At 49.3% G+C, this 23,538-nt stretch overlaps 2 protein-coding genes across 5 annotated transcripts in view; both read left to right on the top strand.

The window, feature by feature from the left end:
* The window catches only part of VPS16 (VPS16 core subunit of CORVET and HOPS complexes), a 28,237-nt gene extending 19,905 nt beyond the window's left edge, over positions 1 to 8,332 (top strand). The window contains exons 4-25 of one of the 3 annotated variants that reach the window (XM_045981002.1): positions 10 to 138; positions 216 to 360; positions 475 to 590; positions 686 to 808; positions 939 to 994; positions 1,338 to 1,427; positions 1,535 to 1,629; positions 1,757 to 1,833; positions 2,288 to 2,419; positions 2,539 to 2,666; positions 2,778 to 2,813; positions 3,007 to 3,115; positions 3,285 to 3,419; positions 3,512 to 3,620; positions 3,712 to 3,809; positions 3,895 to 4,002; positions 4,326 to 4,403; positions 4,509 to 4,678; positions 4,759 to 4,855; positions 5,545 to 5,648; positions 5,764 to 5,904; positions 6,406 to 8,332. In XM_045981002.1, the coding sequence (XP_045836958.1) occupies positions 10 to 138; positions 216 to 360; positions 475 to 590; positions 686 to 808; positions 939 to 994; positions 1,338 to 1,427; positions 1,535 to 1,629; positions 1,757 to 1,833; positions 2,288 to 2,419; positions 2,539 to 2,666; positions 2,778 to 2,813; positions 3,007 to 3,115; positions 3,285 to 3,419; positions 3,512 to 3,620; positions 3,712 to 3,809; positions 3,895 to 4,002; positions 4,326 to 4,403; positions 4,509 to 4,678; positions 4,759 to 4,855; positions 5,545 to 5,648; positions 5,764 to 5,904; positions 6,406 to 6,517 (2,388 nt within the window). In that variant the 3' untranslated portion in view covers positions 6,518 to 8,332. The other 2 variants (XM_045981003.1, XM_045981004.1) reach the window with 2 other exon arrangements.
* Positions 8,333 to 12,168: 3,836 nt separating this feature from the next.
* Positions 12,169 to 23,538, top strand: part of PTPRA (protein tyrosine phosphatase receptor type A) — a 149,439-nt gene continuing 138,069 nt past the window's right edge. For both annotated transcript variants that reach the window (XM_045980776.1, XM_045980775.1), the window contains exon 1: positions 12,169 to 12,442. The gene's annotated coding sequence lies outside the window, so the exon portion shown is untranslated. The remainder of the gene's footprint in view (positions 12,443 to 23,538) is intronic.

Raw genomic sequence — 23,538 nt, 5'->3', positions numbered from 1 at the left:
CCTCTGCAGTGGAAGAGCGGGCCCGTGGTATCACTAGGCTGGTCAGCCGAGGAGGAGCTGCTCTGCGTGCAGGAAGACGGTGTGGTGCTGGTTTATGGGCTTCATGGCGACTTCCGGAGGCACTTCAGCATGGGCAATGTAGGGACCACAGGGGGCTGGGGAGAGGGCTGGAGTCTGGGCCTCTGGCTTTCTCAACCCACGGCCCCTCTCCCTAGGAGGTGCTCCAGAACCGGGTTCTAGACGCCCGGATCTTCCATACTGAGTTTGGTTCGGGGGTGGCCATCCTCACGGGGGCCCACCGCTTTACCCTCAGCGCCAATGTGGGTGATCTCAAGCTCCGCCGGATGCCAGAGGTGCCAGGTGAGCCCCAACATCCTTGAGACAGGTGTTCAGTGCCCTGCAGACCGAGGGGCCAGGAGAGGCTGAAGCCGTGGCCTCTGGCCATCCTGAGGTTTCCCCCTGCCCCGGCCACAGGTCTGCAGAGCGCACCCTCATGCTGGACCACACTATGCCAGGACCGAGTTGCACACATTCTTCTGGCTGTGGGGCCTGATCTTTACCTTCTCGACCATGCAGCCTGCTCGGCAGTGGTGAGGGCCATGAGCAGGAGGGAAATGGAAGGGGTGCGGGAGGCAGTGCGGGGCGAGGCAGTGAGAAAATGTTTGCTGTCCCTGGCCTGTCCTAGACGCCCCCTGGCCTGGCACCCGGAGTGAGCAGCTTTCTGCAGATGGCAGTCTCCTTCACCTACCGACACCTGGCCCTCTTCACAGACACAGGCTACATCTGGATGGGGACAGCATCACTCAAGGTGTGCTCCTGGGACAACGTGGGGGCACCCTGTCTTGTCCAGGAAAGAGCTGTTAAGGGTAGGGGAAGGGCCTTTTAACCAGAGTGGTGACTACTGGGACAGGGCCGTGATGTTCCTTGCACCCTTCTAGGAGAAGCTGTGTGAGTTCAACTGCAACATCCGGGCCCCCCCGAAGCAGATGGTCTGGTGAGAATGGGGGTATGATGCTGCGGGTGGGCACAGCCTTGTTTCCTGGGACACCTTGATTCAGCCTGTCTACTGGCCACACCAGGAGGAGCTATCCTCTCTGCCAGTGCATATTTGAGGGAAACCTCTGTGCCCCTTTGGGCCCCAGACGCTCCTGGGAGCTGACAGCACAGGGGGAGAGGGAAGCAGATGTCAGTCACAGGCATGGAATAAGGGGTGGCATGTGTGTGCAGGGCTGTCCCGAGGCAGAGCAGTATAAGCAGTGATGTGGGAAGGTGAGAGATGTATCTGTGGGTCCCGTGTCCTGTGTGTATCCCAGATGTGTATGTGATGCTGCCCACAGGTGCAGCCGTCCTCGCAGCAAAGAGAGGGCTGTCGTGGTGGCCTGGGAGAGACGGCTGATGGTGGTGGGTGACGCACCTGAGAGCATCCAGTATCCTTGGAGGGCTGCCTGTGCGGGTGGGAAGGGAAAGAAGGTGAGAGAGGCTCACCTGCCCTGCCCCATTTCTGGGTACTTTTGGGAACCTTGACCGAGCCCAGGTTTGTCCTAGATGAAGACTCCTACCTGGTGCCTGAGCTGGATGGGGTCCGCATCTTCTCTCGTAGCACCCATGAGTTCCTGCATGAGGTTCCAGGTGAGGCCCTCCCAGGGGACCAGGGCCTGCCCAGGGACCTACCTGTGGGCCCCAGGGCAGGATCAGGGCACTGAGCCAGTGCTGAGGATTCCCTGCCCTCCCAACACTCACCAACTCCCTCCCCTAGTGGCCAGCGAGGAGATCTTCAAAATTGCCTCCATGGCTCCTGGAGCACTGTTGTTGGAGGCCCAGAAAGAGTATGAGGTAAAGCCCTAGGCTTCTCCCTGGGCCCCAGCCCATGCTCTTCTCCTTCCCAATTGGCTCAGCCCTGTGTCCCTCCTTGCCTGGGCACAATGAACTCAGCCAGGTGCCACTTGCCAAGAGAGGAGTCCAGGCAGGACACTGGGGAGAGCCAGCTCAGAAGTAATATGGTATCTTCCATGCAGTGATGGGGAGGTGCAGGGAACCCCTGTTGTCCCCAGCCTGGGCACCGATCAGGGCTGTCATCAAGGCCCTCTACCGGCAATTGCAGGTGGATATGGTGGCAAGTGTATGGGTAACTTTGGTGGACTGTGGGCTGAGGGAGTTTGGGCTTTGGCCTCTGCAGCCCCTCCATGCCAGCCCATTTGAACTCGAGCCCAGAGGGGTGGGGGGACCAGAAATGGCCGTATTCTCGCTCATGGCACCCCATCCCTGGTGCCCTTCCCCCACCCCCCAGAAAGAGAGCCAGAAGGCAGATGAGTACCTCCGGGAGATCCAGGAGCTGGGGCAGCTGACCCAGGCCGTGCAGCAGTGCATCGAGGCTGCAGGACATGAGCACCGGCCAGACATGCAGAAGAGTTTGCTCAGGGTTGGCCTGGCCAGCGGGAATGGGGCTGGAGGGGTGCTAGGCGTGGTGGGGGGTGTGCCCTAGTGGGAAGGGTAGGGCAGCAGGTATGAACACCCCTCTTGCCCTCTGGCTCTTCTCAGGCTGCCTCCTTTGGAAAATGTTTCCTCGACAGATTTCCACCGGACAGCTTCGTGCGCATGTGTCAGGACCTGCGTGTGCTCAATGCCATCCGGGACTACCACATCGGGATCCCCCTCACTTACAGCCAGTATCCTTAAGCCAGCTGCTGGGATGTTTACAGCCCGTGGTGGGGAGGGGAGGTGAAGGGGCTAAACATACTGCCTGCAAGTCCTTGGATCCTTAACCTTGTAAAATCTAGATATAAACAGCTCACCATCCAGGTGCTGCTGGATAGGTACAGCAAGTCCCAGGGCTCTGGGAGGAGGGCTCTATGTGGGCGGGCATTATAGCCCCTGGTGGGTTCTTGTGGTCACTGTTCCTCACCCATTTCTTCGGGAGCTGGAAGGCCTGAATTACAGGCTGGGGCCACTCTGCCCTCTCTTTCTATCCCACCTCACTCCTGTACTCTTTAACCCCTTTCCTGCCAGGCTGGTGTTACGGAGACTTTACCCTCTGGCGATCCAGATCTGTGAGTACCTGCGTCTTCCTGAAGTGCAGGGTGTCAGCAGGATCCTGGCCCACTGGGCCTGCTACAAGGTAAGGACACAGGGCGAGCTTCATAGTCAATTAGAAGATGTCAGGCCCCGGAGACATGTGGGAAACACGAAGTGTAGAGGTGAAGGGGGAGATCCTGATCCAGGGCCAGTTGGGGCGGTGGGTGAAGGGTGAGCTCGAGGTGTAGGTGACAACCCTCTTCTGTCTGCAGGTGCAACAGAAGGATGTGTCCGATGAGGATGTCGCTCGGGCCATTAACCAGAAGCTGGGGGACACGCCAGGCGTCTCTTACTCTGACATCGCTGCACGGGCCTATGGCTGTGGCCGCACAGAGCTGGCCATCAAGGTGTGGGCGCCCAACCCTCCCCAGATACTCTGACATTGGTATTAGAGGCCCCCAGGCCAACTCCTCTCTGTGCCTTTCTCCCCACCCCACAGCTGCTGGAGTATGAACCACGCTCCGGGGAGCAGGTACCCCTTCTCCTAAAGATGAAGAGAAGCAAACTGGCCCTGAGCAAGGCCATCGAGAGTGGGGACACTGATCTGGGTGAGCAGAGTTTAAAGGAGGGCAAGGCTGGGGCCCCTAGGCTAAGCAGAGGGCTGGGCCAGAGTCCCCACACCACCTTACCGTTCCTTAGTGTTCACGGTGTTGCTGCACCTGAAGAATGAACTAAACCGAGGAGATTTTTTCATGACTCTTCGGAACCAGCCCATGGCCCTGAGTTTGTACCGACAGGTGTGTGTCCTGGGCAAGGGTGGGGCTGGAGCCTCCCGAGCCGCTGAGCTGGCCTTACTGACTGCCTGTCTGTCCATGGCCCCAGTTCTGTAAGCACCAGGAGCTGGAGACGCTGAAGGACCTTTACAATCAGGATGACAACCATCAGGAGCTGGGCAGTTTCCACATCCGAGCCAGCTATGCTGCTGAGGAGGTCCGAGGTCCACAGAGTGGGGAGGGCCTATGGGCTGGGCTGCTGGTCAGGGACCTTCGCCAGGCATCTGGGCCTCCTGTCCAGTACACACCCCTCTGGTCCTCACTGTCGTGGGAGAGTCTGAGATGATAAGAGGCCAGGATGGTGGTCGGTCCCAGAGGAGCTAGCCTCCCCACAGGGACACTGAGGGGGGCGGTGCACCTGGCTCGAAAGGCTGGCCCTGGCAACCCTGAGCATGGGGACCAGGGAGAGCAGTGTAGCCTGAATGGGGAAGGCTGATTTCCTTGGTGCCAGGAGCTCAGGCTTCCCTGCTTGCCCTGCAGCGTATTGAGGGACGAGTGGCAGCTCTGCAGACGGCGGCTGACGCCTTCTATAAGGCCAAGAACGAGTTCGCAGCCAAGGTTTGCCTTACTGTTTTCTGAGAACATCGTCTGCTCCTGGTCTTGGTCTGGTCTCCTTTCCCTGTTGGCCCCATCCAGACCCATCTGGCCGCCTCTCCACCCCAGGCTACGGAGGATCAAATGCGGCTCCTGCGGCTGCAGCGGCGCCTGGAAGATGAGCTGGGGGGCCGCTTCGTGGACCTGTCTCTGCACGACACAGTCACCACCCTCGTCCTCGGTGGCCACAGCAAACGTGCGGAGCAGCTGGCACGTGACTTCCGCATTCCAGACAAGAGGTAGGAGAGGCCGGGGTTGCAGGTAGGTCCTGGGATCGCCTGCCTGTCCCACAACACCTGCGAGCCCGGCTTCCCTGCAGGCTCTGGTGGCTGAAGTTGACCGCGCTGGCAGATCTGGAAGACTGGGAGGAGCTAGAGAAGTTTTCTAAGAGCAAGAAATCACCCATTGGCTACCTGGTGAGGCAGGGGCTCTGCGGCCACCCCACGCCCAGTGGGAGTAGTCCTGGGGAGGGGACCAGGCAGATGGCTTGGTCCTGCATCTGTTCAGCCTTCCCACATAGTTAGCAGGTGCTTCCCATGTCTGCACACTCATGGGCCAGGTCTGTGGGCGAGTGGGTCTGAGTTAGCCCACGGGTCTTGGCCGGAGAGGGAATGAGCAACTTGCCCCCTAGGAGGCTGGCAGCGAGCACCATGTGCCTAAGGGAAAGTCTTGTGTGAGTAGGTGGTGGAGGGGCAGTAGGCGGGCATGTCCGGGAGGCAGTGGAAGAGACCGACAGGGGTTTTCTGTGGCAGGTGGTTCAGGGGTATGGCGGGTAGGTGGGATAAGGGCAGCGGTGAGAAAAAGCACAGGCCCTGAGAAGGCAAGGGACTCTTGTTGCGAGAGGGTAGCCATGGATGGTGGAGTGGCCTTGTGGACATAAACATAGAGTCTCGAGGCTCTAACAGATCTGTGTGTTGGCGGTTCCTGCCCAGAGACTGTGGAGATCACAACTTTGCATGGGTGTCAGGGCAGGGGTGGGTTGGGATTGTGTACACCGAAGGGTGTATGAAGTACACGGGGACCATGCGTCCACTGGGCTTTTGCTGTTAAGAGAGAGGACTGGAAGGCTCTGCCTTACCTTCTCCTCTCCCCATCTTCTCCTAAGCCCTTTGTCGAGATCTGCATGAAACAACACAACAAATATGAGGCCAAGAAGTATGCCTCCCGTGTGGGTCCCGAGCAGAAGGTCAAGGCCTTGCTTCTTGTTGGGTGCGTTGGCTGAGAGCCCTGTGGGTGCTAGGGGGCTGAGCCCGGGGGCTGATGAGGGGCATGGCTTGTGCCTTTGGGCAGCCTGATAGCATCTCCCCTCCTGCTCAAACCACAGGGATGTGGCTCAGGCTGCGGATGTGGCCATTGAACACCGGAACGAAGCAGAGCTGACACTTGTATTGTCCCACTGCACTGGAGCTACGGACGCGGCCACAGCTGACAAGATTCAGCGGGCTAGGGCACAAGCCCAGAAGAAGTAAGGGGCTCATCTTGCATGTCTCTCTGAGCTCTAGGCTTGGCAGAAGGTTACTGCGTATCCAGCTTCTTCAGAGCCGAGCTAAGCTGAGGAGTTGGGGTGGGGTGGGAGCCGGGGGTCTGATGGTCTGATTGTGAATAAAGTTGGGACATTTTAGAGTGCCTGTCTCACGCAGTCCGGCCCAGGCAAAACATGCTGGAGGCAGAACCATCCAGACACTTGAGCAGAACTCCGTGTGTTTGATTGTGTTGGGGCTGGAGGGGTGCTCCTCAGCGATATTTGCAAGAGACCTGCCCGTATCCACAGTTATGGAAGAAAGCCCTGTAACTAAGCTCACAACCCTGGGTAGCTGGGCAGAACTCCAGCAGCAGCCCATCGAGAGCCAATCTGAAAAGCATTATACATGTATACACAAGAACCATGCTGAACGCTTCACCATTGCTATTTCACTTATTCCTCAAGACAGCCCAGTGAGATAGGTAACATTGCCCCATTTTACAGAAGAGGAAATCGAGGACTGAGGACGTGTGGTGACAGTGTGTGGCGAAACCGGGATTTGAAACCTAGTTGTGCTGGTAGGGATCTTGGAGCTTCTCCTCAGTTATTGTGGTGACAGAAGAGGGATGGCTGAAATTGGGCCCTCTGAGCAGAGGAGCCCGAGGCAAGGCCTCTGTTTTCACCACAGTAAGGGTTGGAAGACGGATGAGCGTGTGGCCAGCGCTTCGGAGGGTTAGAGGAGGAACCTTCACAAACCATGTGCACCTAACAGTAGTGAGCAACTCCCGTGTCGTCCTGGGGCTGAAGAGAAAAGGTGAATGGAATGTCTCCATTCTGCCAAGGAAGAAGTACAGACTGGAGACCCCTGGCTCTACCTTACCCCTGAAGAAAGGCTCCATCCCCCGCCAGCAGCAGTACCTTCTTGGCCCTGCGGACCCCCATCGCTGGCCTTCAGCGTGCACTCCGGTTACGTGAGCTTCATGGCTCAGTGCCCCCACCCGACACTGAGGGCATTTCCCTTTCCTATTATTGCACCCTTATTCTAGAAGGAGGACAAAGGAGGAAACCAAAGCCCAGAGGGAGGGCAGAAACTCCCTGGAGTTTCTGGCTTTCCCCTCTTGATGCCTCTAGAATTGACTTGAAATGAGTGCCTGAAAAGAGTGAGAGACCCAGGGGCCTGGTAAGCAGTTTCTTTTTCTTCTTCTTCCTCCATCTGATTTGTAACTGTGAATTTGCAACTTTTGAATATCTTCCAAGGGGATATACGTCACATTGTAAAACAGCCATTTGTTATGCTCACCTCTTACTACATGGGTCAAAAATCTGGGCTAGATAAAACAGTGGTTTGTTTCTGCTCCTCAATATTTGGGATAGCAGCTGGGGGCCGAAATCATCTGAAGGACTGACAGCTCACAAGTCTGGCAGCTGAAGCTGGTTGTTGACTAGAACCTTCACTGGGACTGTTGGCCAGGACACCTACAACTCAGCAGAGCTCAACATGGCGGCCAGGTTCTAAGGGCAGCATCCCAAGAGAGCCAGGCAGAGCTGTACTGCCTTCCCTAACCTAGCTCTGGAAGTCACCCAGGGCCTCTCAATACCTGCCACATTCCATTGGTCAGGGCAGTCCCACCCCGTTTCACTACCATCTCTTGGTAGGGGAGAGGGGAGGCTCTGGAAGAGTGTATAGAACTGGTAATGTGGCTAGTTTTTGGAATCCACAGATAGGCACAGCCCATCAGCCTTCTATCAGAATCAGCAGGCCTCCAGGGAGAGGAAGAGAGATCCCAGTACTAAGCTCATTGTTTTGGGCTCTTTTCCTCTCCAACCTTGATTTAACAGCCCCCCACTGCCCTGGCAGCTCTTTGATGCCTTTCAAAAATATTATCTCCAGTTTTCCTAGCTGTTCTCAGTGAAAAAGGTTGGGAAAAGGGTTGGGACTATACAACCCAATGTGCCCTCTCTGGAAAGGGGGCCCTGAGCACTGCTTTGAGAATGTACACAATAAAAAGTCTGCACCCCAAAGTCACATGCCCCATATATGCTCCTGTAATGTGCAAACATTAAGCACTGGACATAGGAAGCTTTAGAAATAGGTTAGAAAAAACAATGATGACATACAAATAAAGTGATTCCAACTTCATAAAAAGTGTTTATGCAGGTGAAGAAGCACCAGAGTGGTCCAATGGGAGAGTTGTCTGAAAATTAAAGGCAATTTGGTATGCTTTTTTGCAAAATTAAACCCTGATACCCCTCCCCCAGCATTGTATCACAAAAACTTTCAGACATACAGCTAACTTGAAAGAATTGTACAGTGAACACCTGTATACCCACCGCCTGGATTCTGCCATTAGCATTATACTATCACACATCTCTCCATCCCTCTATCCATCTTACTTATCCACCTTATATTTGATGCACTTCAAACTAAGCCGCAGTCCTTAATACATGTCCCTCTAAAGACTTCAGAATTTTTTTTTTAAAGATTTTATTTATTTATTTGACAGAGAGATCACAAGTAGGCAAAGAGAGAGAGAAGGAAACAGGCTCCGGAGCAGGGAGCCCGATGCGGGACTCGATCCCAGGACTCTGGGATCATGACCTGAGCCGAAGGCAGAGGCTTTAACCCACTGAGCCATCCAGGTGCCCAATACTTCAGAATTTCAGTGACTAAAACCTAGGACAAGGATTTTGGGAACCTTTCTTCTAGTTTAGGATAGCAGTAGAAGCCCGGGAGTGAGATTCAGTCAAAGGCCTTCTTGAGATAAGGGGCCTGCAATCTTTTTTGGGTATAAAGCTCCAGCAAGGGGCGCCTGAGTGGCTCAGTGGGTTAAGCCGCTGCCTTCGGCTCAGGTCATGATCTCAAGGTCCTGGGATCAAGCCCCGCATCGGGCTCTCTGCTCAGCAGGGAGCCTGCTTCCCTCTCTCTCTCTCTCTGCCTGCTTCTCTATCTACTTGTGATCTCTCTCTGTCAAATAAATAAATAAAATATTAAAAAAAAAAAAAAAAAGCTCCAGCAAAGGACCCTAGAAAGGAGAACAGCAGCCTGGAAAGGCACTTGGCTCTCATTTACTCCAATTTTCTATCTTATTGCCCTGCTTCATTTTCATTACAGCATTTAGGAAATTTTCTTTTCCCTTGTTTATTGTCTGTCTCCCATCCAGAATGTAAATTCCTGAGAGCAGAGACCTTTTCTGTCTTATTCCCTGTCACGTCCAGCACATGGTTTTTGCTCCGTATTTGTTGAGTGAGTGATTCATTGTTCCATTTACTGGGTGGAGAAGGGGGGCCCAGAGAGCGGAAGTGATTTACCTGATGAAACAGAGGAGTCCTTTACCCTCATCGTCCAGGTCTTCATCAGTCCAGTCCTTTTCTCACGAACCCTGTGACTTCTTGGGGCACCTGTGGCGTGCCTCACAATTGTATGCCTGTAGGTATAAGCTCCAGTGAGCTGGACCTAAAGCAGGACTGGGAGCAGAGCTTCAGCCTCCCACATGGGTGCACCTAAGTATGGAAAGCCTCCCCTCCCTCTCTCCGTCCTCTTCTCTTATTCTGTGCTCTTTGAAGACAGCCCTTTGCCCTGTGGTGATGGGGTAAAAGCATGGAAACCCTGGGCATCAGGTGGGGTGGGGAGGCTGGGTAGCTGTCCACAGTGGGCAGATGAAGACAGGACTCTATTCTCTCCCACTGGAAATGATTGGCGTGGTAACCGAGCTGAATTCTCCTTCCCAGAGCCTCCAAGGATGTGGTACCCAAGACCCTGCCTCTCCTAGGTCTCCCTTACACACACACCACAAATGTTCTGACCACAGTCTTGCTGCCTTATGAAGAGAAGGAACTTCATTTCCTGAGAATGGGTTACCTGCCGAGCTGTATGTGGTTATAATTCTCAGTCCAGAGGCTGGGAAGTTCCAGGAAGGGTGGCAGGGGGAGGTTCAGGTCACCCAGCCAATGTCAGGGCTAGAACCCCAGGGCTCTCTGACTTGGAAAACCTGCAGTGTTTTCCCAAGTGTGGCCACATCGAGTGTGTGTGTGTGTGTCTGTGTCTGTGTGTGTATGTGTGAAGGGTGTCCTTCAGATGATCTTGAGGGTGAACACTTTTTATTTTGTTATTATTTCTTTTTTTTTAATATTTTATTTATTTGACAGAGAGAAATCACAAGTAGGCAGAGAAGCAGGCAGAGAGAGAGGAGGAAGCAGGCTCCCTGCAGAGCAGAGAGCCCGATGCGGGGCTCGATTCCAGGACTCTGGGATCATGACCTGAGCCGAAGGCAGAGGCTTTAACCCACTGAGCCACCCAGGTGCCCCATTTTGTTATTATTTCTTAAGCAAACTCTACCCCTAGCATGGAGCTCAAACTCGCCACCCTGAGATCAGGTGTCCTATACTCTACCCACTGAGCCAGCCATGCCCCAACACTTTCTATCTTAATAGTTATTTTCATATATGTTAGAACATATAAGTAGCACATCAAAACTTTTTATCGTAATATAAATGAAACTATAAAGAAAGAAATCAACCAAAAGAAACATACTAAGAGATAATAGGGCAGATGTAGAGAATGCAAAACTAAGCTGGTGGGGTTTGGTCTTAAGATGCCACTGCTACCCTTAGATACCCAGGTACCTCCTGCACATACAGTTATTATTTATTTTGAATTCAGGCTTTTCCGTTTTACTTTCGGTGAGCAGAAAGATTGAGTTGGGACTTTCTGGGAAACATGTGGGAGCACCTGCCCTCATTGGCTGCCCTTGGGATCTAACAAGAGACTGGGCATGTGGCCTCCGGGCCTTTGGGCTAGAGCGTTTATCCGGCAGAGGCGTCTAGGGCTTGGCCATTTTGTGACCCATCCGGCGCTGCTGAGACCAAGAGACAAGTCCAGCTAGAGAAGGAACTTCCCTGCCCGGGAGAGGCCAGCCTGAGGGAGACCCACCGCTGCCTGTATTTCCAGACTTTGGCCTGGGTCAGCACGTACTCACTTATTCCACAAATGAGAAGGGAGAGTGCATAAATTGGCGCCCCAACTGCAGGAGGTGGTGGGGACTCGAGGTGACAGGGGCACCAATCCCGAGGAAATAGTTGCCGATGTGGGCTCTTTCTGCACCAAAATGTACCGCCCCCCCCCCCCCCCCCCGCACCTCTTGTCAAGAAGAAGAGTTGCCGCCGGCCACAGACACCCCCCCCCCCCCCCACACCCCGGGCTTGCCACCCACCGCAGGCGGCACCAACTCCGCATCTTGGATTACTGGTCCCCCAGCAAGCTCTGCTTGCACACTGCTGTGCAATCTGTCTCCAGACTGCACCCCCAACCACTCGCCCTGAGCGGGGCCTACAGCGTCCGAGGGACCTCGTGTGGGGGCCACAACCAGGAGAGTGTGTCACCCGCCACACACCGCGGCCGTGTAACCGGCCTTCGGCAGCGGACGCCCAACTCCGGCAGATGCCGGACGGACCGACGCATAGCTTTGGGGCACCACACGTGGGGCTAGGAGCCCTGGGGAAGAAGTCCGCGCGCAACTCCGACCCCGGGGGCAGAACGCATCTCAGGTCCTCTCCGCGCTTTGAACCTCCCCTCCTCCCTGCCCTATCCCAAATAATACCCTCACCGCAGAGAACCGTCTGTCTTATTTCTGCTCGGCTCTGTGGCCAGCCAGGTCCCGGTACGCGCATCTAGAAAGCGGGAGAGATTTCCCTGGGGCTTGGGTGGGGATGGCGTGAGCTGACTTGATGTAAGACGACACCCACGGCGCCAGGTCCATTCTAGGGACTTAGCAGGTCCCTCTCCCTAAGAGAGCCTACGTCTTTTGAATACCTTGCAGCAATTGGGGGGCGGGGTGTCGGAATGGAATACATTTGGAGAGAGGGGTGGAAAGGCAGCTTTTGAGTTCCAGGCTGTCCTGGTCTCTGGACATCGGTGTAATTTGAATTTGGCCTCAGTTTCCTCATCTGTAAACTGGGAAGAAGGCCTACGTCCAGGAGACTGGGACTTTAGAGAGGCGGATGGCGGTGGTGCACGGGCGGTCAGTGCACCCGGGGTCCGGCTTCCCCAAGGATCCCGCGGCTGCCGGGCGCAAGCACACCTCCCAGGCGTAGCAGGAGTCAACGAGTCCGTGAGACTCGGCTCCGCGGCCCACGCGAGCGTGCGAACGAGAGCTCCCAGGCGCGCAAGGGCGGGGCCCGCGAGGGCCGGGAGACGCCCGTTCGGTGTGGGCCAACCAGCGCCCGTCTCTGAACGGCCAATGAGGACGCACCTTACAGCCAAGGCCGGGTCGGGAGCGAGGCTGCGGCGAGTGCTGCGCTGACAGAGACGCGCGCGCGCTAGCCCCTCGGAACCCGGGCCGCGGCCGCCATCACCGCCGCCCGCCCAGTCGCCCCTCAGCCGCTTCCCCTCGCCATGGAGGCGAGGCCGCCGCCGCCGCCGCGGAGCTCCGAGCCGCGGGCCGGGCGGCGGCCCTGAGGGCTTGTGGCGGGCCGAGACGCCGCCGCGGAGTCGAGGCGGAGTCGCCGTCCTCGTTCCCAGCGGTCCCGCCCAGCGCCGGACTCGGTGAGTGCTCGTGGCCGCCGCCGTCGCCGCCCGGGTGGGCTCCGTAAGGGGGGGCGGCTCCCGAGCGCGGGTGGCAGGGGTCGCCGGCCGGAGCCCCAGGCCGTCTTTTCCGGGCACAACCCATCAGGCGGCTCCAGTCAGACCCCGCGTCCTTGCGCTGTCCGTAGGGTGTGTGTGTTGGGGGGGGGGGGTCCCCGGAAACGTGCCGGACAGGGCGCCGACCCCTCTCTACAGCCCGGGAACTTTGCGTGCGTCCTCCTGGGGCCAGGGCAGGGTACTGCCATAGTTCATCCTGCAAGAAGAAACTTAGAACAGTGAGAACAGAATTTGCTCAGGTCCATTTAATGGGAAGAAAGGAAAACTCCTGGCACGAGAAAATTTGTTCTTGCGGAGACCAACTTTTCTTTCCCTTAACCCCCCCTGGCCTCTGTCCCAGGCCCCTCTCTTTTCCGCCCATTCCCAACTGTCGAGGTTGCTTAAGAAGGGAAATAGGGGCTCACAGCTGCCCAGAATTCAAAATGAGCCAGTTGGGAATGCAGAGCCCCTTCCCTTTCACTTTTGGTAAATAAAATAAAGAATATTGTTTTTTGGAAAATCGGTTACTAATTGTATTTCCTGAAGATATAAATAGCAATGGCAGAGCTGAGGGTTTTGTTGTGTTTTTTTGTTTGTTTGGGTTTTTTGTTTTTTCGAGATAAGTGATGCTGTTTGTAAGACTGGAAAAGAGGAATGTTCAAAACCTCCCTAGGCGAGGTAAATACCTTCAGAAACCTTTACCCAGGGTGGGGATTCCTGCTCTAGAACCAGTCACATCTCCCAGGAGATGTGTTCATTTGCCACCTGCTTGCTGTTAAAGCAGCTTAGAACCAGAAGATGGTGGGCGAGGAGAGAACCGAGGGTGGAAGATGGGCGAACATCTTCCTGCCTGGCCACTCCTTCAAGAAACAGATTTGATGGTGTCACTTGTTTACTTAAAAACTGCTCGCTCTCCTTTTCCCGTGGGATGAATGAAGCCCAGAATGTCTTATCAAGTCATACAAGGCCCTGGATGGTCTTGCCTCAATTTACTCTTAGCTCAATCCTTCAATTCTCGTTTCCCTCATCCCCAGCCATTCTGAGCTATTTGCCTCTTCACAGGTTTGGATGCCTTTGCTTGTGTGATCCTCTCTCCTCCCCCACCCTTATCGGCCAAGCTCTACCTCTTTAAAGAGCTTCTGATCTGGGAAGATTCTTGAGGCCAGGAGTCATGTCTTATTTACCTTTCCATCTCCGTGCTAAGAGGATTCTTCCTCTCTGTTGTCTTGTAAGTCCTATCCCATCTCTTCCCTTGTATGTCTCTTCTCTGTTTACTTCGAGGTACCCACTTGCTGAGATAATGTTTTCTTGAGTGTTTCCTGAAGGCCTGCTTGGAGTCTTTGGCACATCTTGGACATTTAGTATCTCAGATTACCCATCTCCCTGTGTCCATCTCACCCAGTCCCCATAAGTAGTCAGCAGGCAGGAACCGACAGGTCTCCTAATTATGATGGTCTCCAGTCCGCTTTACTGCCTCTGAAAGCCTCAAAGCCCCATGATCTCTTTTTCACCTCTCTGCCTACCCCAAGTGGCCTGGCTAATAGATACATTCTAAGGCATGTGGGATCCAGGAGGTTGTTCACTAGGTACCTTTTAGCCACTTGTTTACCATCTGGATGAAATTCAGAACAAGAAAAGCCAATCATCTGATTTATGTAAAGGCGTTCATGTGCCTTCTATTTGCCAGGCGAAGTGCTTGGGATACAAAATAAAAGCAAGGAAGTCAAATCTTTACCTTTTAGGAGCTCACAGTCTTATGCAGGACATGTAGATACAAATACCTCACAAGTGCTGTGAGAATGTAATAGTGATAGTAACTATTGTCTTTTATTTGCCTTGTGAGAGACTATGTAATAAATTCATTCCATGAATTACCTCATTAACCCTTTTAGCCGTCAAGTAGGGGCTTTTTCTTATTTGACAAGGGTGGAAACTGAGGCCATATAGGGGACACACAAGGGAATAGTCAGGATTTGAATCTTGGCATTGTAGTTCCAGAACATGTCAGGCTGTATAGAGAGCATTCCTTTCCTGGGAGGGGGCCTTTGGGTCATAGAGTTTGGTGTGGTAGACAGGGTATGGGAAAGAAGGAGCAGCACATGAGGTCTTGGAGGTGGAAGGAGTCCATTGTCCTTGGGGAGCAGGGAGAGGTTAAAACAACTGGATTGGGTAGAGGGGAGAAGGGTGGGAGATGAGATTAGGGTGAGCTTGCAGGACTGTATGTGCTGTTTTCGAGTTTGGGCAGTGGAGAGCCACTGGAGGATTTTAAAGACTGTCAGGGACCCTGGGCTGGCTAGGGTTTCGAATGGTCATTTAGGGAAGTGTGGAGCCAGAAGCTGATGCCCCTGCAATTTGGAGGCAATGCTCAGGGCCACAGAGGTGTAATCGTAGTGTCTTAGACTCAGATGGAGGTCTAGAGAGAATCCTCAGTTTCAGGAAAAGATAAATACATGTGAGAAAACACTCCAGCAGAAAAGAAGAGGAAAGAAAAAAAAAAGAAAGAAAAACACTCCAGCGGTATAAAAGGGAACAAAGAGGAAGATAAATCTCCTTCCTACCCTGAGTTCTCCAGAGATGACTGGAGTTTCCAGTTTCTGTGGCATTACATAGACACTGTTTTTATAAACATGTGTCTACATATCCATATTCCTCCCCCCATGGTACATACCAGTCACACCTTTTTCCTTTTTAACGTATTTAGGAAATCATTCCATATTAGTAGATATAAAGCTGTTCATTCTTTCTGTTGACATTTTTTACTTTTTTCATTGTGTGGTTGCACCATAATTTGTAACTAGTCTTCAGGTTAAACCACATTTAAGTTTCCAGGTTTTTCTATTACAGTGTTACAGTGGATCTTTTTGTACATAGTACTTTGTAAGGAGCTCATGTGTAAGGTTATCTGAATAATATATTTCTAGAAGTGGAATTACTGGGTTAAAGGATATATGTACATTTAAAATTTTTAGACATACAGCCAAATCCTCACCCTTTCAGGGTGCTTGTACTGACTTAATTTTCCTCCCAGAAAGTGTGAATCGGACGCAGTGGATCTTCGTCAGAGTGTACATCAGGATTGCCTGGGATGCTTTTCCAGATATCATATGCCTACTTTTCCCTCACCTAATCTTCCGTATGGTTTTAACATTTCTCTCAGTTTACAGAGAGACATTGAGGTTCAGAAGGATAAGTGACTTGTGTGACTTGTTATAGTGGGTGGTGGTTGTTTTTTAAGCAGTTCTGATATTTGTATTTGCCCAGAACCTTTCATTGGAGGCACTCAGTCGATTTGTAAACATTGTTGCATTATTTTTCTCCACCTTCTTGTGGAAAAAGTGAGATGCAGGTGAAGTTCAAATTTGAGTTACAAGCAGGAAGTTGCCAAATACAGATCTTGTCTTTTTACTTCTAGTGCAGTGACTAATAAATGTTCCCAAATACCAGAGCTGAAGAAATGTCTTTTTTTTTTTTTAAAGATTTTTTTTTTTTTTTTATTTATTTGACAGAGAGGTCACAAGTAGGCAGAGAGGCAGTCAGAGAGAGAGGAGGAAGCAGGCTCCCTGCAGAGCAGAGAGCCCGATGCGGGGCTCGATCCCAGGACCCTGAGATCATGACCTGAGCCGAAGGCAGCGGCTTAATCCACTGAGCCACCCAGGTGCCCCAAGAAATGTCTTTTTTGTGAGTCTGAGTACAACAAAAATAGTACTGGATAACACTGACTTAATAAAACTCAACAGCAAACCCATAAATAAACCCAACATTAAAATTTGTTTTATTTTTACTTATTTATTTTGTAAAAAGATTTATTTATTTATTTATTTGTAAGCACATGAGCCAGAGGGAGAGAGAATCTCAAGCAGACTCCATGTTGAGTGTGGGGTCTGACCTGGGGCTCGATCTCATGACCCTGAAATCATGACCTGAGCCAAAACCAAGAGTCAGATGCGTAACCAATGGAGCTACCCAAGTGCCCCAGAATTTGTTTTACTATATTCTCTATAGGGACACACCAGACTGGCTCAGTCAGTAGAACATGCATTTCTTGATCTTGGGGTCATGAGTTAAAGCCCCATGTTGGGTATAGAGTTTACTGAAAATAAAACAGACATATGTCTCTCTGTATTCTTTTTTTTTTTTTTAAGATTTTATTTATTTATTTGACAGAGAGAGATCACAAGTAGGCAGAGAGGCAAGCAGAGAGAGTGAGAGGGAAGCAGGCTCCCTGCCGAGCAGAGAGCCCGATGCGGGACTCCATCCCAGGACCCTGAGATCATGACCTGAGCCGAAGGCAGTGGCCCAAACCACTGAGCCACCCAGGCGCCCCTCTCTGTATTCTTTATAGAAAAGAGAATTTACTAAATGTAAAACTATATTTGCTTTTTTTAAAGTTTTAATTCCAGTTGACATGCAGTGTTATATTAGTTTCAGGTGCACAGTATAATGATTCAACACTTGTATAAATCACTTAGTGCCCCTCACAGGCACACCCCTTAATCCATATCACCTATTTAGCCTGTACCCCTGCCCGAACTATGTTTATTTATTTATTTTTAAGTAGGCTCCACACCCAAGATGGGGCTTGAACTTACAGACCTTGAGATTGAGAGTCACATGCTCCACCGACTCAGCCAGCCAGGTGCTCCTATATTTACTTTAAATTCACATCCATTTGTGTCAGTATGCAGGCATAGCTTTTTTTTTTTTTATATCTATAATCAGTACATATAAAATATGGTTGTTGTATTCTTAGATAGCATAAAATGTTTTGTATTTACTCATTTATGTATCTAATTTAAACCACAGAATGGTAATCTGTGCATTGATAACTAGGTTGTGCAGTATTTTAAATTTTTCCTTTATTTTATCCTTTTTACTATTATACTTTTTTCTTAAGATTTATTTATTTGAGAGTGAACATGTTCTGGCATGAGCAGGGAGGGGAGAAAGGGCAGAGGGAAAGGGAGAGAGATAATCTTAAGCAGCCTCCATGTCCAGCATGTTAGTCTGACCCAGGGCTTGATCCCCCCGACCCAGGGCTCAATCCCTGAACCCCTGAGGTCATGATCTGAGCTGAAACCAAGAGTCAGGCACTTCTGACTGACCCACCCAGGTACCCTCCTAACCCGGAATAAAATCTTAAAAAAAAAAAAAAAAGGTATTGAGGTACCAGGGTTGGGGGATCGAGCCCTGTGTCAGGCTCACATGCTGGGCGTGAAGGCTGCTTAAGATTCTCTCCTATTGTACACCCCCTCCCCCAACCCCCTGCCTTAAAAAAATAAATAAACTTAAAAAAAAAAAAAGATGGTATTTTTAAGTAATCTCTTTTTTTTTTTTTTAAGATTTTATTTATTTATTTGACAGAGAGAGAGATCACAAGTAGGCAGAGAGGCAGGCAGAGAGAGAGGAAGGGAAGCAGGCTCCCTGCGGAGCAGAGAGCCCGATGCGGGGCTCGATCCCAGGACCCTGAGATCATGACCTGAGCCGAAGGCAGCGGCTTAATCCACTGAGCCGCCCAGGCGCCCCTATTTTTAAGTAATCTCTACACCCACTGTGGGGCTTGAATTCAGAACCTCGAGATCAAGCAAGGCTCTACTGACTGAGCTAGCTAGGTGTACCATAAATGGTACTTTTAAGACTTGCGTAAATACTTCTTTTGGATTATTTTCTTGGACTTGCCCCTAAAATGGGTTCACTGAGTCAGATTACAGTTTCGGTGCCAAATTGCTATCTGGAAAGATTGAACTGAATTATAACACCATTAACAATTTATGTGGCCCTGTTTCTTGACAGTTCAGTCAATACTGTTACAAACACAACCTAATATTTGATTTTATTAATTCACCCGTAATATAATGGTACTTTGAATTAGGTTTAATTTGTAGTATCCAAGAATATTTATATTTAAAGGCAGCTTGTTTTTGAAGAAAGACATGGTGAATAGGTCGGAAATGTTGTGGAAATTTAGAATAAGATCATATTGATATGAAACACAAGATTAGATGCTCTTCACCTGAAAATAGTAGACATTGTGCCAGGAGCTGCAGGTATCCCAGAGTAACATGGATGTGATGTCTGTCCTTTCCCACTTGTGGGCTAATGCCAGAGAGGTTCAATATTAGACAGTACTTTTTTTTTTTTTTTTTTAGATTTTATTTATTTATTTTGACAGAGATCACAAGTAGGCAGAGAGGCAGGCAGAGAGAGTGAGAGGGAAGCAGGCTCCCTTCAGAGCAGAGAGCCTGACGCGGGACTCGATCCTAGGACCCTGAGATCACGACCTGAGCCGAAGGCAGCGGCTTAAACCACTGAGCCACCCAGGCGCCCCTATTAGACAGTACTTCTGAAGGCCCTGAGCTGGGGTTTGTTACCTTAGATCATTGCTTCTCTAATTTGAATGTTCACATGAACCATCTGGAGACCTTGTTAAAATGCCAAGTCCAGATTCGGTATGTCTGGGCTGGGACCTGGGATTCTTCATTACTGACCAGTTCCCTGATGGATCACATTTGGAATAACAAGGCCCAATTGCGACCTTGGTGAGTAAGAGGGGTAGTTCTGGGTAGTTCTTCACACTGGCTGCACTTTAGATTCAGCTGGAGAACTTAAAATACCAGGGATGCAAATACTCCACCCCCAGGTATTTTGATTTAAATTTTCTAGGGTGGGACCTAAGAATGTATAAATATTTTTAAGTCCCCGGGTGTTTCTCATATGCATCCAGGGTTGGAGAACCACTGGACTAGAGAGAGGCAGGAGCCAAAGTTGAGGGCCCTATATAACATGCAGGGATTTTGGACTTTATCCTAAAGGCAGAGCTAAGCTATTATAGGATGGTAAGGAGGAGAGTGAATTGATCTGTTCACTCGCAGTTTGTAAGAAGTTCACTGTGCCTGCAATCTAGAGCAGTAGTTTTCAAAAGTGAGGTAGATAAGATGACTCACTGGGATGCTGGGAGACATTTTAGAGCTTTTTATTATTTTTATCTAAAAAATGGTAAAACATTAAATTTAGAGATTGTCACTGGCATCTTCTTGGGTCTGTAAGTCAGTGTTACTATGTTATCTATAGAATTTTGGGTGTCCTGAAGGAAGAGAAGGGAATTCTGCAGTGAGCAAGAGCAGCCATAATCATACTTTTCCTTTCCTTTGCAACTTTGGTAACAGTTTATATTACCTAGGGTTTTGTTTTGTTTTGTTTTGTTAAGCTAACCTTCACAAAATGGACCAAGTGGCTTAAAGCAATTTCTGCCAAGAAACCAGTGACTGAAGAACATCCTAATAATGCAGGCAGAAACAATGGTAGAGCTGAGCCTTGTTCAACTCCTATTACAAACTGTTGCTGAGCTATTAAATCAGTTTAAATAATTCTGCTTTTATTACATTAGAAAGTATCAGGAAGCCTATTTGAAACGTGCATTCACATCCTCTGTTAATAGGTATCTTATTTTAAGAGTATGTAGAACCTCGTGATATAAAATAATAAAAAACAAGACTGTCATTAGTACCAGGACATTTGAAAACTAAGTGTATAGAGCGTAAAGAGAACATCTGCATTTTTCTCTGTCCAGTGATGTTTAAAGTCATAGGTTATTCAGTCATATGCTGTACAGTATGAACCCAGTGATTAAAGTATGTATTTTGAGCTTTTTTGCTCTGATGAAAGACAGAAAGGCACATATCATTGACAGGTTCTTCCTGTTGCACCCCATCCCCTAAAAGGCTTGCTTTAAGAAAGACTACAAAACAATGTCAAGAAGGCAAAATGCATTCCTTTTTTTCAGCAAATACTCTTGTATGATGAATAGAAAATATTGGGGCACCTGGGTGGCTCAGTGGGTTAAGCCTCTGCCTTCAGCTCAGGTCATGATCTCAGGGTCCTGGAATCGAGCCCCACATCAGGCTCTCTGCTCAGCGGGGAGCCTGTGTCCTCCTCTCTCTCTGCCTGCCTCTCTGCTTACTCGTGATCTCTCTCTGTCAAATAAATAAATCTTTAAAAAAAAAAAAAGTTGAGTCTTGAAAAGAGATGGTAACGCTTTCTAGAAAATATTGCTGAAGAGTTGAACAATATTGGGACAAATTTTGCAGTGTGGGAGGTTTGCTATATACATAGTTATAAAAGTATAGAAGCTCCTATCATGTCTTAGTATTTGCTAGATTTTCTTTTAATAACTAAGTCCCCCCCAAATTACATCTTTTGTGAGCTATTGGAGGAAGGTGGAAGGAAGGAAGCTACTGGAGAAGACATATTATTAATACTAAATGACTGCCTTAATAACATTGCTATGTGGAATTATTTTCTAAAGATTTTATTTGTGGGAGCCTGGGTGGCTCAGTGGGTTAAGTCACTGCCTTCGGCTCAGGTCATGATCTCAGGGTCCTGGGATGGAGCCCCGCATCGGGCTCTCTGCTCGGCAGGGAGCCTGCTTCCCTCTCTCTGTCTGCCTCTCTGTCTACTTGTGATAAAAAGATTTTATTTGTTTATTTGACAGAGAGAGATCACAAGTAGGCAGAGAGGCAGGCAGAGAGACAGAGAGAGGGAAGCAGGCTCCCTGCCGAGCAGAGAGCCCGATGCGGGGCTCCATCCCAGGACCCTGAGATCATGACCTGAGCCGAAGGCAGCGGCTTAACCCACTGAGCCACCCAGGCACCCCAGAATAATTATCTAAACGTAAACTACTGCCAGTTGCTTTGACTGAATAAAAGGAGGAAATTCATTCACTGCCACTTAATGGATTATTGAGGCAGGTTATCATATGTTGGCTATCTTGTAATAAAATTGACCTTATGCATTTTTAAAAAAGATTTTATTTATTTGACAGAGAGAGACCACAAATAGGCAGAGAGGCAGGCAGAGAGAGAGGGGGAAGCAGGCTCTCCTCCCGGATCACAGGACCCTGACTGAGATCATGACCTGAGCCGAAGGCAGAACCTTAACCCACTGAGCCACCGAGGTGCCCCTGCATTTTTCTTTTCCAAAAATTTGACTTTTTTTGTGTGTGCTACTTGGCAAATATTATTTGAAAAATTAATATCCTTAATCTGTCTCTTGAAGTAAAGTTATTGTTTTAACAGTGACTGAAAAGTAACCCCTTTTTTTCTTATAAAGAAATGTGGTATGCAATAGCCTTTTCCTTGTAATTAAAAAAATAGCTTTATTGAAATACAATTGCCACACCATAAATTCACCATTTTAGGGGCACCTGCGTGGCTCAATTGGTTAAGTGTCTGACTCTTTTGGCTCAGGTCATGACCTCAGGGTCATGAGATTGAGCCCCCCCCCAACTTGTGTGAGTGCGCTCACTCTTTCTCTGTCTCACTCAAAAGGATAAATCTGTAATTCACCCCTTGAAAATGTACAGTTCAGTGGTTTATAGTATATTCTTGAAGTTGTGCAGTCATCACTACCATCTAATTTCAGAACATTTTCATTATCCCAAGAAGAAATTCTGTACCCATTAGCTTCGTTCCCCATTCAGTCCTTCCCCTAGCCTTGGCAATTAGTTCTTTCTGTGTCTATGGATGTGCCTGTTCTGGACATGTCATATAAATGGAATTCTTCAGTATGTGGCATTTACTTAGCATAGTGGTTTTGGGGTTCATCCATATTGTGGCCTGTATCAGTACTTCATTGCATTTTGTAGCTTAATAATGTTCTATTTTATGAATATACCAATTTTGTTATACACTAATCAGCTAGTGAACATTTGGGTTGTTTCCACTTTTTTGCCTATTAATGATAGTTCTGTCATGAACATGTACAAGTTTCCACATGGACATATGTTTTTATTTCTCTTAGGTATATCCCTAGGGGTGGAATTGCTGGGTTAAATGGTAGTAACTGTTTAATTTGTAGAGGAGCTGCCAAAACTGTTTTCTAAAGCAGCTGCACCATTTTACAGTTACCAGCAACAAAGCACAAAGGTTTCAGTTTCTCCATATCATCAGCAACACTTGTTAAGTCTTTTTAGTAGGCTCTACAGCCAACGCGGGGCTGGAACTCACAACCCCAAGATCAAGAGTTGTGCACTCCACCATCTGAGCCAGACAAGTGTCCCTTCTGTCTTTTTCATTATAGCTGTCTTAGTGGGTGTAAAGTGGTATCTCATTGTGGTTTTGATTTGCATTTCCCTGATGACTCATGATCTCATTGTTATTTTGTTATTTATATTTGTTATTATATTTGTTATTTGTTATTTATACCTATAAAAACTCTCGTAATTTCACACATGAAAAACTTGGAAACATGAATTTGTTACCTGACAAAAATCTCCAGATGTGTTTCTACAGAAATTCTGGGTGACCTAATGAAATAAAGGAGCCAGACGTTGATCATCAGTGGTTGTTAAAGCTATTAGGGCACTCTAATAATTGAAGGATCAGACTGGCAATCTTATCAATTATGTTATCTCCAAAGTGGATAAAACTAAACCTTACATTCCTTTAGTGTGGTAAGATAGGAAAAAATACACCACCATTCATGAAATAACTCTCTCCCCTATAAAATCGAACCTGACTCTTAATTATTAACTTCTATGTCTAACTGTGAGTTTACAGAATGTAATTAGAAAATCATAGTGGGAGAAAATCTACAGAAGAACCAACCCAGTTACTTCAAATAAATGCAAAAAAAAAAAAAAAGAAACAAAAAAAGGAGGAATTATTATATGGTAGAAAAGATTAGAGACTTATTCACTTAGTGTAATTAATATGTAGGCCTTGTTTAGATCCTGGTTTGAGGTTGGAGAAGTGGGATGGAGAATGGGGAGGGGAATAGGTGGATGAGTATGTTTGTTTGTTTTTTTGAGATTCATTTATTTTAGAGAGTGTGTGTGCACCTGAGCACACAAGAGGAAGGAGAGAGAATCTCAGAGAGGCTCCGTGATGCACGAAGCTTGAGGAAGGGCTTTGTTTCATGACCCTGAGATCATGACCCAAGCTGAAACCAAGAGTCAGACGCTTAACCGATTGCACCACTCAAGCAGCCCAGGTAGATAAATATGATTTAAGCAATAGAAATGTTAA

Source organism: Meles meles, chromosome 16 (assembly GCF_922984935.1).
Source record: "Meles meles chromosome 16, mMelMel3.1 paternal haplotype, whole genome shotgun sequence".
In the NCBI taxonomy this organism is placed as follows: domain Eukaryota; kingdom Metazoa; phylum Chordata; class Mammalia; order Carnivora; family Mustelidae; genus Meles; species Meles meles.
This window is presented reverse-complemented; position numbering and strand designations above follow the sequence as displayed.